General features: G+C 46.6%; 4 protein-coding genes across 4 annotated transcripts; all 4 read right to left on the reverse strand.

Moving 5' to 3' along the window:
• Positions 1 to 1035: 1035 nt before the first annotated feature.
• F5891DRAFT_949224 (uncharacterized protein) lies at positions 1036 to 1302 on the reverse strand (the record flags this gene model as incomplete). The annotated part of the gene is made up of 1 exon (XM_041374858.1): positions 1036 to 1302. The coding sequence occupies one exon, from the start codon at positions 1300 to 1302 to the stop codon at positions 1036 to 1038; it is 267 nt and encodes an 88-aa protein (XP_041227985.1).
• A 2962-nt stretch (positions 1303 to 4264) lies between these two features.
• F5891DRAFT_1186521 (uncharacterized protein) lies at positions 4265 to 4741 on the reverse strand (the record flags this gene model as incomplete). Its single annotated transcript, XM_041366709.1, has 1 exon — positions 4265 to 4741. The coding sequence occupies one exon, from the start codon at positions 4739 to 4741 to the stop codon at positions 4265 to 4267; it is 477 nt and encodes a 158-aa protein (XP_041227986.1).
• A 596-nt stretch (positions 4742 to 5337) lies between these two features.
• Positions 5338 to 5985, reverse strand: F5891DRAFT_1186522 (uncharacterized protein; the record flags this gene model as incomplete). The annotated part of the gene is made up of 1 exon (XM_041366710.1): positions 5338 to 5985. One exon carries the CDS (start codon positions 5983 to 5985, stop codon positions 5338 to 5340), a length of 648 nt encoding a protein of 215 aa, XP_041227987.1.
• Positions 5986 to 7169: 1184 nt separating this feature from the next.
• Positions 7170 to 7910, reverse strand: F5891DRAFT_1186523 (uncharacterized protein; the record flags this gene model as incomplete). The annotated part of the gene is made up of 3 exons (XM_041366711.1): positions 7170 to 7589; positions 7646 to 7738; positions 7791 to 7910. The coding sequence occupies 3 exons, from the start codon at positions 7908 to 7910 to the stop codon at positions 7170 to 7172; spliced, it is 633 nt and encodes a 210-aa protein (XP_041227988.1).
• Between the last annotated feature and the right edge of the window lie 7663 nt (positions 7911 to 15573).

The following is a 15573-nucleotide window of genomic DNA, read 5'->3' on the forward strand; positions in this document are numbered from 1 at the left end:
CAAGATTTCAATTTCCTTCCCCCCTTCTTTCATGAACTTCAGGTATCCCTTCTCGGACTCGTGAGTACTAGTATTGTTCGACACGCAAGCTATCAGTGGATACTACAAGAAGTTTCTAACGCATCAGTATCACATTCCCAGACGTTATGATGACACGTACCCCAGCAGGGATTAAGTTGATCTTGTAATTCATCTTTTTCAGAATAACTTGGATACCATCCGTACCAAAGACGCTGAGATCATCTTGAGGCTCCTCGTCAGCATCACCCTCGACTACTGGGAATGAGTGAGCTGATCAGGAAGGTGCACGGGATTTTGAGCTGGTAGTAGTCGCATTGATCAAATGAGATTCTACCCAAGATACGATGTGCATCAGCCGATTCAGATTTGAGGTACGCGAAGGCATCCTGGATCCGAGCGTTATCGGAAGTTGTAACACGGTACAACTCGGTGTCAAGGACGACGAGGAATGTGTGGACCATCGCCAGACTCAACTGTGGGAGACACAATAAGTCTCAATTAGATGTAGAGATATCAATATGCGAGCACGAACTTGTTTAGGTAAGGAACGATGACTGCGTAGCTGCAGAGCGAGACAAAGGAGATCAAAGGGCAGTTTAACTATAGGTGTGGCGCACATAGGACCTAGCTGAGTCACACAATATTTGGTAAGCGACCACCCAAAAAAGGAAGCCGAAGATGTGTTTAACTTGTGTTCGTCTGCGCCCACATCTTCAAAAGGTCAAATCTGCAATAACACATCAACTGTATATCAAATACTGCGAGAAAATGACTTACTGCAGCTTGACTGCGACAGGCTGAAGTCCACGAGTCCTTTGAAGCTGTGCTTGCCCAGGGACTCAGCCAGAGAAGCCACGCATGCAAGCTGGCGGTGAGAGACGTTACTAAGAACATCAAAATGGTAAGCACGTGGCGTTTGGTGGACATCATTTGGGACACGGCGAGCTGGTTGTTGATGACTAGGACTCACAGCAGCCAGCACCAAATGTTGTACAGATCAGTGCTGTCTGTGAGTCAGAAAGACCGGTGCAGCTTAGATTTGCACGTTGTACGATCGAAGCGGAAGAATGAGCAAAGACCGCCGCGTTCGATGTACCACTTGGCTATCGTATGGGCAACAGCCGATTTACCCTTCCCTGCTGTACCAGATAACCACAAGATCCGTGGAGCACCCTCCTCGGTGCTGCTAATCCAGTCCTGAATCTCCTTCAGAAGGTCTTGCCGAGTATTTGGCAAACAACATTTGGACGTATTTAATCCTGCGCCTTTTGCGTACTCCATGCCTATGAGGTCCAAACTCTCAGCTACGGGGATCGTAGAATGTCAGACGAGGCTTAAAGAGACCTGGAAACCAACTCATACCCATATGGTGGACGATCACAACAGTATCATGAACTGCCTGGTCTCGGAATTGCTGCATGAGACTGTCGAGGACACTGTTGTAGTTCTGGATCGTGCTGTCCGTTTTTGCCGAGAATGTGATTGCCAAGTCTTATCCCTATATGAACAGGCAACATTGAGTTTGGTGAATAAAGTAGTGGGATCGACTCACAGGCACTCTTCATCTCAGCATAATGGCTGATGAAATCAGCGCACACCAGTGTCTGCTGTGCTATCTTCACGTATATTGATAGCATAGATTCAATCTTGGCCAATTCCTCCTTCTCCGTGATGAAAGTATAGACTTCAGATATCTTTGAGAGCAGACGGGAAACAGCGTCATCACGGTGTGCCTGATTTAGAATCATCTGTTGCTGAGACTTTGTCAACCTGCAATGGCAATGATTGAGAGAGAGTCCTACCTTGGATGCGCAAGTGAAGATGCTCAGCGCCACCTTCACGTAGGGCTGGACCTGCGCACGAATGTTAGTCGTGTACCAAAAAGAGATAGATGACTGTACATCTGCGATTGTGTTGGCGATTTTTTTGAATGCCTTCAAGGGTTCAAGGAACCCGGAGAACAAATTGATTGCATCAGAAACAGATGGTACGTTTTTGGTAGCAGAAGAAGCATCTTGAACCATCATCGGGACCTGGCTGATGCCTATGAGACCTTTGTTAGCATGGGCAATTCTCTCATTCACAGATTTCTGGTCAAGATGTTCGGCCTAAGTATAGATGTTAGCACATTGTCGAAAGAGACAGATGAGAATATTCCAAACTTCCTTAGTAGAACTTCCTTCTACGATCCTTGAATCGGAAGGCTGCCCAAAATCTGGTTCGAGAGTGGGAGGGGTGAGATCCTGCAGAAGCGATTAGCACTGATCATAGCACACGGGACACATGTTGAGATTACGCTTGCCTTGTTTGACTGAACACGTTGTGTGTCCTGTAAGCTGGAACTTGCAGCCGTGCGTTCAGGGTTTGGGGATTGTCGAGCGCTTGACCACTTTGCCAAAGAGCTTTCAAACTGGGCCCGGGTGTCGTGCACGAGATCCATTCCTCGAAGGTGAGAGAGGAGATGTCTATAGAAATTAGAGATGATGTAGTTGCTAAGATGAAAGTTCATACATTGTGACTGGCTGTCCTCCCGCCTCTCTCCTGTACCAAATAAGGGTCTGAATGACTGGTCTTGAGCTGCCTCCATTGGTTCTTGCGACGAGGATTGTTTTCATCCATCTAGTAAGTGGGAAAGATGGAAGTAGGAGGCGTGGCGGGTAGCAAATAGGATGGACTTGTGTCTACATGTTTGAACATCCGTTATCAATTGGTAGACTTAATTATTAATAGCATGTCATCTCGAAGCCAAAGCAGGTGAAAGGCTGTCAAGAAACCTCACCGATCGATGCTTTGGTGCAAATACCGGGGCATAACGTCCCAGGCCCGATCAAGGGTTCACATAGATAATATTACATCTTTTGAATCTCCAACCACAATATTATTCCAGCTCGCACCTAGAAATCAGTACCTTTGCCTGTACGCATTGCCCAGCTCAGATTAATACTGTCACAGCGCGTTGAAGACTTTGTGCTTGCGCATCACGTGGACCACTTATTATTTCGTCCCCCAAATTCAGACGTCTTGAATGTCCGACGGTCCGTGCCTGTTCCTATAGCATTCATCAGTGAACTGGTGGAAACACGGTAGAAGGATATAGATTCGCAACTCAAGTCCTTTGAAGCTGTGCTAGCAATGGACTTCTTGCAGGCTTTGGAATTGCCTTCGCGTCCATGACATACAGCTTGCAGGGTAAATGTTCCCCGTATCTCGTCTCAAGGTCTGTCCCGTCCTGTCATATCAATCCCACAGTAAAAACTCACACTCTTTTCTTTTCCAAACTGTTGTGTGTATTCACATCCCTACAGTCAAACAAGTCCTCATCAAATACACCTCCTCTCTATCCATCCGACATCACCCTCCTCACATGGGTCACCCTAATCTACCCTCCATCTCCTCGACTCCCTACCAGCCACTCATCCCTCCTTATGCAGCACCAGCATCAAACCGATCCCCGATTGATATCGCCATTGGTCATAGAACCTGTCGTAAAGAGCATGTGTAGAACCAAGAAGCTCATGGTCGTGCATCAGGCAGGAAGGATGGGTGATGCTAGGGGAGAGATCGATCTGGTGGTTGTTTGTTGGGCTTGGAGGAGGATCACCCAGTTGGAGTGAGTGTTTCTCCTCTTCCTCCTCGTCTTTTCTTGCTTGTCAGAACGAGATCTGATGATGTTGATCCATGCAGCGTCCCATGTTGCAGTCAACATGCAAGATGATATTAGGATTTTGGATGAGATGATAGAGACGCTGGTGATTGATGTAAGTACCTGTTTTGCGCTGCTTCTAGTTTTGACCTTTCAGTGCGTCTGTGGTGTTGGATGTTGATACGCTGGGCGGGGCAATACTGATTGTTACAAAAGTGTGAGGATTTTGAATAGAACCAGGTCACTAAACGGTATCATCCAGATCCTTGCTGTTATCTTCCCCCTCGATGCAGTGTTCATTCGACTGCTAGGCAGGAAAAAGCAGGATAGGATATGTGCAGTAAAATCTATCGTTTGTATTCCCGTTCACAGGAAGGGTCAGAGAGATGGGAGTGATTTGATTTAAAAAGTCATGCACCGTGTCTACACTCTAGATACATACCTGAGGCCAAGGTTGATGTAGATGTGTAATCGGGTTCGAGAATGAGTAAGATATTGAACATCGGTCATGTAGTACGGTACTGAGTAACATGCGTGTGAAGTATCTTGATACATATGAGTACAAATACAGAAGTCAAAGTCGAAGGTCAAAGACAGCAATCACTGATCCAATCTAGCCATAATAGCCCTTTTGTAGTCCTCCCATCGCTTCCACAAAATAGGGCACTTCTTGATCGTCTCCTTAATGTAATCCATTAGTCTCATGTACAAATCTTTGAAAGCTGCTCCCAAAAATTCGACATCAGGGGATACTCTGCCCCTGACCCTCTCCAAACCAAAGCAAACTGCAGCAGCAGCAGCACAAGCAAGACTATTGAGATTGTCCAGGATTCGGAAGAGATCGAGCTCCTGAACAGTCTCTAAAATGACGTTCAACACAACCTCGTTTTCAAGGAAATGCCAGAGGCCGTCTGTGCCCAGTTTCATGACAAAATTTGGGGGGAAAATCTGATCGTCGAGGAGGTATGCAATAATAGTTTCCTGGTGCTCACGTTTGGAAGCTTCAGACCATATAGAAAGACGTAGATTGAAACCATCCACGACGAGATTGGAGGCATGTTTCCTGCAGCACTGCATGATGCTTCTGCATGTTTATGACAAAGTGACATATAATGTCCCCGTATTGTGCACCGCCCATTGGGATCCTTGCGCTATCAACGCATAAACGAGACGTCAGTCAAGAAAGAGGCGATGCTTACTCTTCATATATTTTTTGGCTGCTTGTGTCAGCTTACTCTCAACTAACTCGAGTCTGTCTGCCTCATCCAACAATGAATTGACATTGACAGCATGTTTTGCAATTTCTATCTTTGCAGCCCTTACGATGTTTTTGTGGATCTTGTTCTTATCGTCGTATATAAGATGAGGTTGTGCCATATATCTGGCCCCATGCTAGAACTTTGTCAGTGAATAGGTATTTGAAAGCAGGAATCACTTACATTTCCCCTCCTTCCTCATCAGTCATTCGGTCCCTCATAGAAATGGAAGGTTGCGTCTTCTTTTGGCATTGCCGCATCCTCGAAGGAGCCTCACATAGGCTCGTCATCGACATTCGGTGGCAACAACATGTCCTTGTCCTTAGAAAGGACCGGTTGAGTGAATTCTGGGATGAAGGCATTGAGGTTTATTGGAGGATAGTGTGGTGCGACAGAGATGATATTGGAAGGTGTGATTCAAGTAGGTTCAATGTTCACGATATTGTCATGCATCTGAGACACTGAGTTATTTGCATCTAGAGGGGACATATACACGGGAGCCTCTAGGTAGAACATATCATGTATGGGATCGGAGGAAGGATATGGAATATTGAGAGCAATTCTGTGGTTCGGAGGTAACTGTGGCACAGATGATATATCGGCATCAAGCACAAGATTGCCTGCAGATGATAAATAAAAATCTTCATAGAACTGCGGGTCGGCAGGCAGCAGTTGATTGTGAAAGAGGGATGGGGGTGCATGGACCTGAGGGTAGCTTGGAATGTTCCACGGTGATGGCGTCGGCATCGCTAGCATTCCCTGCAAGTATGGATTGGTGGATGGATCATAGCAGTATTGAGAATTGGCATCATCATGGTCATGATAGTTCAGGACATCAGCAGGGGGGAGCAGATGACTCGGCTGAGGAGCAGAACCAGACGTATGCGGCTGAACAGCGGCTGCGTGCTGGTGACGGTGCGCGTGCTGTGATGAGGAATGGCCAGGTTGCAACAGCGTTATGGTAGGGTCGAATCCTGCATTTTTCAGCATGTCTGAGTCAGAGTCATCATGATTAGGGTATGTATTGCCAGCCAGCGGTTGGCCAGTGCTAGTAAATGCCTCCATAACCAAGTGGTTAGAAAATGAGTCGAATTAAAACGGCGTGAGCCAATTTTGAGTGACTTACTAGTACCACCAGCGACTCGGATGCGATGCAGCTACGATAGGAAAGGCATCAATTCTTGACACACGTAAAATCATATGCAGCAAGTTACATGAGGCATGCGCCTGGAATCCGATAGGGTGATTGGGAGCAGAACAGACCACTCGATCTTTGAGCGAAGGATAGTGTTCGGGGAGTATATACATCAGTTGTCACTAATCAATTTCCAAATAAGGTCATAAGACTTAATGTTACCGACAATTATATTCACAAACCAAATAAGGCATTCAGACATATGCTTCTAATAGGAGCGATGCAAGGTATGAACTATGGAACAAAGTTCAATGTTCAATGTTGGAAAGCCACATACAGGCCACATGTGTTAAAGTTGCTGATCTGCTGATTGATGCCGGTTGAGACCGTGTTTCAAGAAGTGCAGCATTGTAGTAATAACCCTTCGCACCCTTTTTTTCTAAACCCCAATTAGTCGACAACAACGGCAACTAAGGCTCGAGTGTGCTGACCCAGTTTGCAACATTTTTCCCTTACTACTCCCAACATAATTCAAATATGTACACTACTCGTCGCTTGGTAATCGCAGAATCCACTCCGGCGATCGCATCATGCGAGTCGTCACCCCCCACAAGTTGTTACGCATCACAACTTGAATATTCAATTTTTAGTTCCACACACAAGTTACAACTTAAATCATTGTCGCTATCATCGCACCTTTTATTGCGAGGTTGAACGAGCAATTTTTGTGAAGAAATGGTGAAGTTCATTGAAAGCTGACAGTCACGCTGAGTGACAGCCAGCCGAACACTGCCATAGCAGAGTTCTAAACCAATACTTTCACTGGCTTGTCAGTGAGCCGCATCTTGCGAAGCAAGTGCCATCATTAAATATTAATGTCATCCTTGCTGCAAGTCTGTTGTAATCCTTTTGAACCCATGGTGGCTTTTGAGACATAATAAGTATACTAATTTCATAGATGTAAAAGAACATTGACAACAGGACACGTAAGCGAGACACGAACTTGATGCTGGGGAGAAGTACATAGTGTAAGTGTAAATGGGCAAGTGTCTTGATTTGAATGCTCTGCCAGGAGGTACGTCATTGCAAAATATCATTACTCTATGAAACCAAACTAGACATCAACTAGGGCGTTTGCAGCACAACTTGATGTATCGCCCAAGTTGGGGAACAAGTGCTTGGGATGATCTTGTAAAAGATCAAGTTGAGCATCAGTCTCCTGAAGAGACATCTTGTTGCATTGATGCATTGCAGTGAGATAATTGACATCTGCCGCAGTCTGAGAAAGTATCTGCTTCGTAACAAGTGCTTTCAATAGCACTTGTGTTTCTCGCTCTGTTCTGCAGAACTCCAAGTCTGTTTCGGCATAAAGAGATGTAAGGAGAGTGCGCAGCCTATTCGTTTCCTCGAGCTCCCAGTATGTTGTGAAGAGGCGCATGTGTTGGCGTTCACGAACAGCTTCCTTGTAATGAACAACATAGCGGCACGATGCAGGGCTAAGCCCATCCATATATTTTAAGAATACATCATTAGTCTAGGAATTATATGCATATAATGAGTTATGTATGATTTAAAATCTGAGGTGCCTACCGTGCTGTCTGGAGCTCCCAATTGATTGTTGTGATCAGCCTGTGGTCTGCCTAGTTGGCTATCAAAAGTATGAATGTCTTGGAAGCAGGGCAGCTGGCGGTAAGGATGAAAAAAAATGATGTTTGCTGTTGCTGTGATGCTTCACTTGATGTGATTCAGCTCCACGAGAGGTGCCAAGGAAAGGGTAGCATGCGCCGCCTGAATGCTTAGAATCAGGGGTCGAAGGGAAGCTATCCTCAGGATCTGTCTCTGAGACTGTACTCATCGCTGTGACTAATATATAAATACATTTACACCATGTTATGAATGATCATACCTCTTGAGGACAAGGGAGAATTTGGAGCAGGACTTAGACTATGACCAACATTGCTGGGACCGTAAGAAGGACATTGAGGTGATGTAGGCACTGGTGTGATACACAATGTTTCGTATGGACGAGGAGCGTATTCATTCATATTTCAGTAAACTCGGAAGGTGGGTGTTGTCTGGGGAGTTTACCAGAAGGGATAAATAAACCATTCGGACTTTCAAAGACCTTGGGTCTTAGTTCTTTCCCTGCTGTTGTGGGAATGATATTCACATCGGGCAGGAACCAATATCAGTGATTGCCAAATTTGGCATATGCGGAGATTGAAACTTACTGTTTGATTTGTGAGTGACATGGAAGCAAACCCTGGGAGAGGAGAGGATCTCAATAGATAACAATTGGACCGCAGCTAACACATCATGATGGAGCCCCTTCAGTGACAAATTCCGTATTATACGGGCCACCCGACCTCCATAATATCCCGTATGAGACGGGCCAGCTGATCATGGGCCCATGTTGTGTATATTCTCGATGATGACAGATGGGCCGGGACTCATATTATTTCCGATGGAGACGGGTGGGCCCATGTATGCCAATGATATATATATCCTTAATGTTGACGGATGGGCTGGGGGAATATGATCATTCATGGAGATGGGTGGGCCCATCTGGGTAATATGTAGAGTAGGATATTATAGACAGCTGGGCTGAAGAGAGATGTAAGGCAAATATTGTTATATAGACGGGCGGGCCGACGTGGGTGTATTACATATATGGGTGGGCCGAGGTAGGGGAATATTACATAGACGGGTGGGCTGACGTAGGGTGTATTACATATACAGGTGGGCCGACGTGGAATGTATTACATATACGGGTGGGCCGACGAAAGAGATATCAAATAGACCGGTGGGCCGAGGGTGCTATAAAATATTTATTACATAGACAGGTGGGCCGAGGTGGGGTATAATTATATAGACGGGTGGGCCGATGTAGGATGTATTATATAGACGGGTGGGCCAACATAGGATGTATCACATAGACGGGTCGGCCGACGTGGGGGATAATACATAGACGGGCAGGCCGACGGGGGTGTATTACATATATGGGTGAGCCTAGATATGTTCCATCAAGACATACAGCTGATGTAGCCACCAGCGAATCAAACACATAGGATACATGTACACTATCAGTGCATATACCTACCATCAACCACCAAATCTAAACCCCTAAGCACAAAAACATGAATCTATCATGTGTGGCATTGACCAATAATCCAGGACTGAAGTGGAAAAACCCCACACCTGAACCCTGGTGTGCAACAAATCCTATTTCTAAGCATGGACACCAGAAGCACAACACTCACAAAAATATATATGTCAAATTTTCAGTGCCAAACCCCAAACTGAGATGTACCAACCCCCGAACCCCGAAACCCAAGAGTGCCGGGTCTCGGGTCTCGGGTGTCCGGAACTCGGAACTTGGGAGAATTTGGGGAGATCAATACAATTTAATTTACAATCGAGTTGATTGACAACACATTGACTTACCCATGTTTTGCAATATATTTTTGCTTAGACATACCGAGTTCCGAGTTCCGGACACTGGAGACCCGAGACTGCCGGGTCTCGGGTGTCCGGAACTCGGAACTGGGGAAAATTTGGGGAGATCAATACAATTTGATTCACAATCAAGTTGATTGACAACACATTGAATTAACTATGTTTGCAATATATATATTTTTTAGACATACCGAGTTCCGAGTTCCGGACACCCGAGACCCGAGACCCGGCAGTCTCGGGTCTCGGAACTTGGTATGTCTAAACAAAAATATATTGCAAACATAGTTAATTCAATGTGTTGTCAATCAACTTGATTGTGAATCAAATTGTATTGATCTCCCCAAATTTTCCCCAGTTCCGAGTTCCAGACACCCGAGACCCGGCAGTCTCAGGTCTCGGGTCTCCGGTGTCCGGAACTCGGAACTCGGAACTCGGAACTCGGTATGTCTAAGCAAAAATATATTGCAAAACATGGGTAAGTCAATGTGTTGTCAATCAACTCGATTGTAAATTAAATTGTATTGATCTCCCCAAATTCTCCCAAGTTCCGAGTTCCGGACACCCGAGACCCGAGACCCGGCACTCTTGGGTTTCGGGGTTCGGGGGTTGGTACATCTCAGTTTGGGGTTTGGGGGTTAGTAAAATGTTTACAGATATACATAGGTTGATTTAAACATGTCTGGAAGATGTTGTTTGTCTAAAATGTCAAATCCTGAGTTCCGGGTGTCAGGACTCGGTACCCGGCACCCGGGACTCAGGGTTCGGCACTAATAATTTGACATTCGGGTGTTCGGGTTTCGGGTGATATCTACCTCAATCTGCAGTTTCGAGTTCTGGATATCGGGAGTGATCATTGAATGATTCAATTGTGGCATAGGTAACATGCATGGAAAAACATTTATGTACATCTATCACTGAGCAATTATGTAGCCATGTCAACCTCCTCACCAGGAAGATCAACCTTTCCCTCAACATCCATCTCCTCATCAGAAGAATCATATTCTGGCAGGAGGTTACCTGGTTCATTAGGGACCACAATATCGCCGGGCGATTCTGGCAGGAGGTTGCCTGGTTCATCAGGGAGATCAATTTCGCCAGAGGATTGTGGACCCTCAGGCTGAACTTGGGTGGGCTCAACCATGGGACCTACCACAGCAGATTCATGCTCAGGCGTCAAGGGTGTAGGTTGCATGACTGAAAAGTCCAAATCAATGAGGTTGGAAAGTGCGGAGGGGAGGGGTGACATGGACGGGGGGGGACCTCCTTGACCAAGCAACATTATTCCATCGGCTGGTGTGTCCGGAAGTGAAAATGAAGGGTGCCGGTCGACCACTGTGTGCCGGAGGCTCTCATGGAGGCGTTGCAGGGTATCAATCTTAGCGTCCTGCTCCTGCACCCGAGCCTCAAGAATAGCGATGCGAGCTGCACCATCCCGAATCGTGATTGCCATGGAATGGAGATCCGGCATGGGAACATTGAGTGCTGCACGAGGCACTGCGACGCTGGAAGACCTGACTGCTAAGTAAAAAATTAGGTCAGCCGGTCATCAAAAGTATGGGTGACTTACCAGCTGGCGCAGGTGCAGGGACAGGTGCAGGTGCAGGTGCAGGTGCAGGTGTCTTCTTGGTAGTGATGGTCTTGCTGCGACCATGTGACTGCACCTGGGGTGTAGTTGCAGCAGGGATGGCTGGAGTTCGGGAAGGGCCACGAGATTGACTACGAGTTCGGGCCCTTGACCGGGAGGGAGATGGAGCATTGGATGGAGCAGGGGCAGGTGTCTTGGAACGCATCTGGCCGGTGGTAGACTTCCCTCGGGTCCGTTTGGGCGGGGATCCCAGAGATGCAGGGTTGCATTTGATCTTCTTGGTGGAGCAGCGGATGCAAGACAAGCAGGGGAGGCTGGACCTCTTGTCCAATCGAGTCGCACAGGGCCAATTTTCCTTGACACAATAATGGCAGGGGTTGTTCTGTAGTATCTGTTAGTAGATGGACTAGAGGGAATATATTTGAGTACTCACTGGGCCGGGAATGGTGATATCAAATGTGGTAGTGACCGGCGGGTCACCATCTGAAGCACTGGAAGTATCATTGGACTCCTCCTCAACTTCCGGACGCCTGCCGGAGGTTGCCTGACAGATTGTTAATACACATGAGTTTCTGGAAAACTTCTAGGACTTACCCGAGCCTCCGGACGACTGATGGGAGATTTCTAATGTAATGGGAATGAGTGGGAATTATACATGGGAGGTCCGGACATGTCCAAACGACTCACCATAACCTCCGGACGACTGCCGGCAGTCAGCTGTGGACACATGAGCATATATTTAAAGTCCAAACGAAAAATGCAAACTTACCGAAGCAGGCCCAAATGATTGCTTCTTGGGGGAACCGGGTGACCGAGGCGACTGGGGCTTCCTTACCACAATGGTGCGCTGGGGAAGGACGACCTCCGGCACTCCACACGAAATCGGCTGCAACAAATTGAGAGCATGTCAGAAATCAGCCAGAACACATACCTGAACAATTGGGTCCTCATCATCTTCCGACTCCACAAACAGCTTCGACTTGGGGAGTTGAGTTGACTTGACACGCTTGCGAGCCTTCAGCGCCGACTTTGGAGGTTGGGAGGAGTGTCCCGAAATCATTGGAGACTTCCTCTTGTTGCTCCCCCCAACTTCCGGCGACAGGTCGACGGAGGTGGCCTTACCTTTTCCTTTGTCCCGGACCTTGGGGGTCGTCTTGCCAGAAGGTCCGGCGACGACCAGAGGTGAGGGAATGACAGGGGTGGGGGAAGGGACAAGTGCAGGTGAAGGGACAGGTGGAGACGGAAGGTTGAGAGTGATTGGGCCAGTGGAAACGTTAGGGACACAGGAATTGTCACCCAATGCCTCCCAGGCACGGACTTGCTTGCGCCAGGCGTGTCTAGCCACCTGGGGGTCATCATGGCCAATGCTGTGCCAGTTGGGCAATGCCCGGGGAGTCATGGAACGCACCCTCATCAGCTCCTTAGAGCAGGATGCCACAATTCCAGGGATGTATTCCCCTTTCTCATGGGCCTGGATGATGTCAGCCTACCCGGACATTACAAACATTAATGTTACACTAATTTAATGAGTTCAACATACCAAAAGAGTGGTCACCTGCTTTGTTAGAACAAGGTGGACGTCCACTGAGCCGGCCGGGATGTGCCAGGCGCCGGCAATGATGCCCACAAGTTGAGCTGTGGATGCCTTGAGGTTGGCCAATGAAGATTGAACTTGAGTAGACATTTGGATGGAGTTGACAGATGTGAGAATGTTGAAAGCAGGGTGAAATCTGTTATCAATAGAATGAAGTTTCAAAGAAACAATACAATTGAAGGACAATGTTGAGAATTCGTTGATTGTTTGTGTTTGTTTGGTCATGGTTCAACTTTCGGCCATTGCCGGCCATGTGTTGAACGTCGACGTTATCAGTTATCAATCAGTTCATCAGTGCATCAGCTCATCAGATATCATGAGCTCTCAACACTGGGGGCAGGAACCAATTTGCCCATGGGACAAATGTTGAACCCAGTGTGATCTCAGACAAACTCAGGTCACCTTTTGTTTTGGCAAAAAATGTCAACAAAAATTTAAGTTTTGCCTGCATATTTCTTAGTTTATAACAGTTTGAGTTGTTTTTTAAAATATAAATTCTGCTCAGCATATCTACACATTTTCATTAGACATAACATTTACCCTGTCATATGTTTTTGTTGTTATTTTTCTGTGGGGCCACATAATGTTCATATTTTCAACATGTCACAAACTTATATTTTGAGTGAATTTCAACTGTGATTAATTTTTCTTTATTCTTTTTTCATTGGAATCAAGCTAAGAAAATTTTGCCTATGAATGCAAGCAACATGTCACTATGATCCTGATCATATTCTAGAGAGTTTTTAATTTATAACACCCTACATTCCTCCTATTTCTACACTTTTGTTTCTTTGAGATATGATGAAAAAGACAATGTTAGTTGATGGAAAAAAGTTTGACCAAATGTTAAAATAATATATGCTTTTCTCTGTAAACAAAATTGGTAATAAAGTAAAATTTGACTTTTTTTTGTCAGCAAATCAAATTTTGATCAAAGTCAACATCAACAATCAGCAGTCAACAGTTCACAGGTCGACCTAACCGGACCCTTCTGGTTACGTCACGAACATTAGCGGACGACGCCCCTCTTAGGGCTCCGCATAACAGATCTATTTGAGTGCGTAACAGATGCTGCCCGAAACCCAGTCAATCAACGGATTGTGTAGGGTGAGCCAGCTATATCCAAGAACGATAAAACAAGAAGAATCCAACAGAGTAATGTAGAACGTATCAGAGGTAACTACACTGGACGGAAAACGGATAGGCAAATCTATAGCTTCGGAAATCATATTATTACAAGTACCATCAAACAAACAAAGAGAAAGCGGAGATATCGGATATGTAGGAATTTTATTTTTTCAGACGAAATCAGAGTCTATAAAACAGTGAGAGGAACCACAATCAATTAGTGAAAGAAAATCAGAAATATCAGGAAAAGTAGGAATAGAAACGTATGGACAAAGAGAGTTCGGATCGGAAAGAGAAACAGCATTGAGACGTAGCTCCGTTGCACGGGTAGAGTCAACGCAACCCTCATCCCGTGCGGAGTCAGGAGGGTTGTGGACTATTTTTTTGCTTCATCCGAAGCCTCCGGTTTGTCTTCCAGAGTTACTACTGCAGCACGGCCTTTGGCAGTGTGTGAAGTAGACTTGGTGCATTCCTGAGCCGAATGGCCGGGTCCGCCGCAGAATAGACAGAGTTTATTATCCATCCGTCTCTTACGTTCTTCGGACGTGAGCTTTCTGTCCTTTCCTAACTTGGAGGTAAGGTCCAGAGGTTTAGAAACGGAGGATGATGCGGAAGTAGCAGGTTTGTCGTATTTGTACCTCAAAGGTCTGGACGAGTTGGAACTCGTCCGATCGGACGTGGTTTGTTTAGGAGGAATGGAGGTGGTGGGTTTAGTTTCGTGAGTAACTTCTCCCTTCCGTTCCCAGTATTGAGCGTCGATAGTCTGGGCGAGGATCTTATATTCGGAAAGGGTGGAAGGTTTACCCATGCGACTGATTTCGTCTTTGATACAAGCCGGAAGTCCATTATAAAATTGGCGTTTTAGGGCACCGTCACCCCAGCCACGGACTTGTGAAGCAAGACGCTGGAATTCAACAACATATTTATTAATGCGTTGTCCATCACGCATATGAAGTTGCTCCAATTGCATTTCCGCGTCTCCGGACGGATCGTGCGGTCCGAAATTGGTCTGAAGTTCAAGCATGAACGTGGAGTAATCATCCATCCAATCCGGACGATCATCATCCTCGTCAGCTAGGAGATCCGGTTCGAACCACTTGAGTGCCATACCCTTAAGGTAGGATTGGGCGAAGTTGACTCTTGCCCGTCCAGAATGGAAGGCTTTGGGTTTGCTTTGGAAGTGAAGCTCGCATTGGACGAAGAATGCACGAAGCTTCCGAGGCTCAGTGCCATTGAAAGTATCGGGCTCACGGATCTTGACTTTAGAATCTTCGGATGAGGCCGGACGACGATTGTTGCGTGCGAGGTTGTCGATGGCTTGAGAAAGCCGAAGCATGACACGGTCTTGTGGGTTTAACCCGTCAAATTCATCGTCGTTGTCATCCGGATCATCATCCGGATCACCTCCGAAGTCATCCGGAGGGTTTCCACCGGGAGTATCTTCATCGTCCGGAGGTCCTTCGTCATCCGGATCACCTCCGGCAGGAGTGCATGTAGGGGTTTCTGGATGCGGACGATTCATGAGTTGCGAAATACTTTGAGCTGGACCGTGTGATACACGACACTGAGAGAAACTGGTGAAGGTGTTTACTACAGATGTCGGATCGCGTTGTGACGGTTAGGTTTGGCCGGTGGTCCTTTGGCCTGGGTTTTGGAGCGGGTTGGTGTCAGTAGAGTTCTGAGTGAGTGAGGTTTAGGGCAGGCAGGCTGGGAGATAGCAGTAGAGTGGGTTTTCGTGTTGATTGACTGGCCTAG

The sequence above is a fragment of the Suillus fuscotomentosus genome (genome assembly GCF_016647785.1).
Source record: "Suillus fuscotomentosus strain FC203 chromosome Unknown F5891scaffold_17, whole genome shotgun sequence".
In the NCBI taxonomy this organism is placed as follows: domain Eukaryota; kingdom Fungi; phylum Basidiomycota; class Agaricomycetes; order Boletales; family Suillaceae; genus Suillus; species Suillus fuscotomentosus.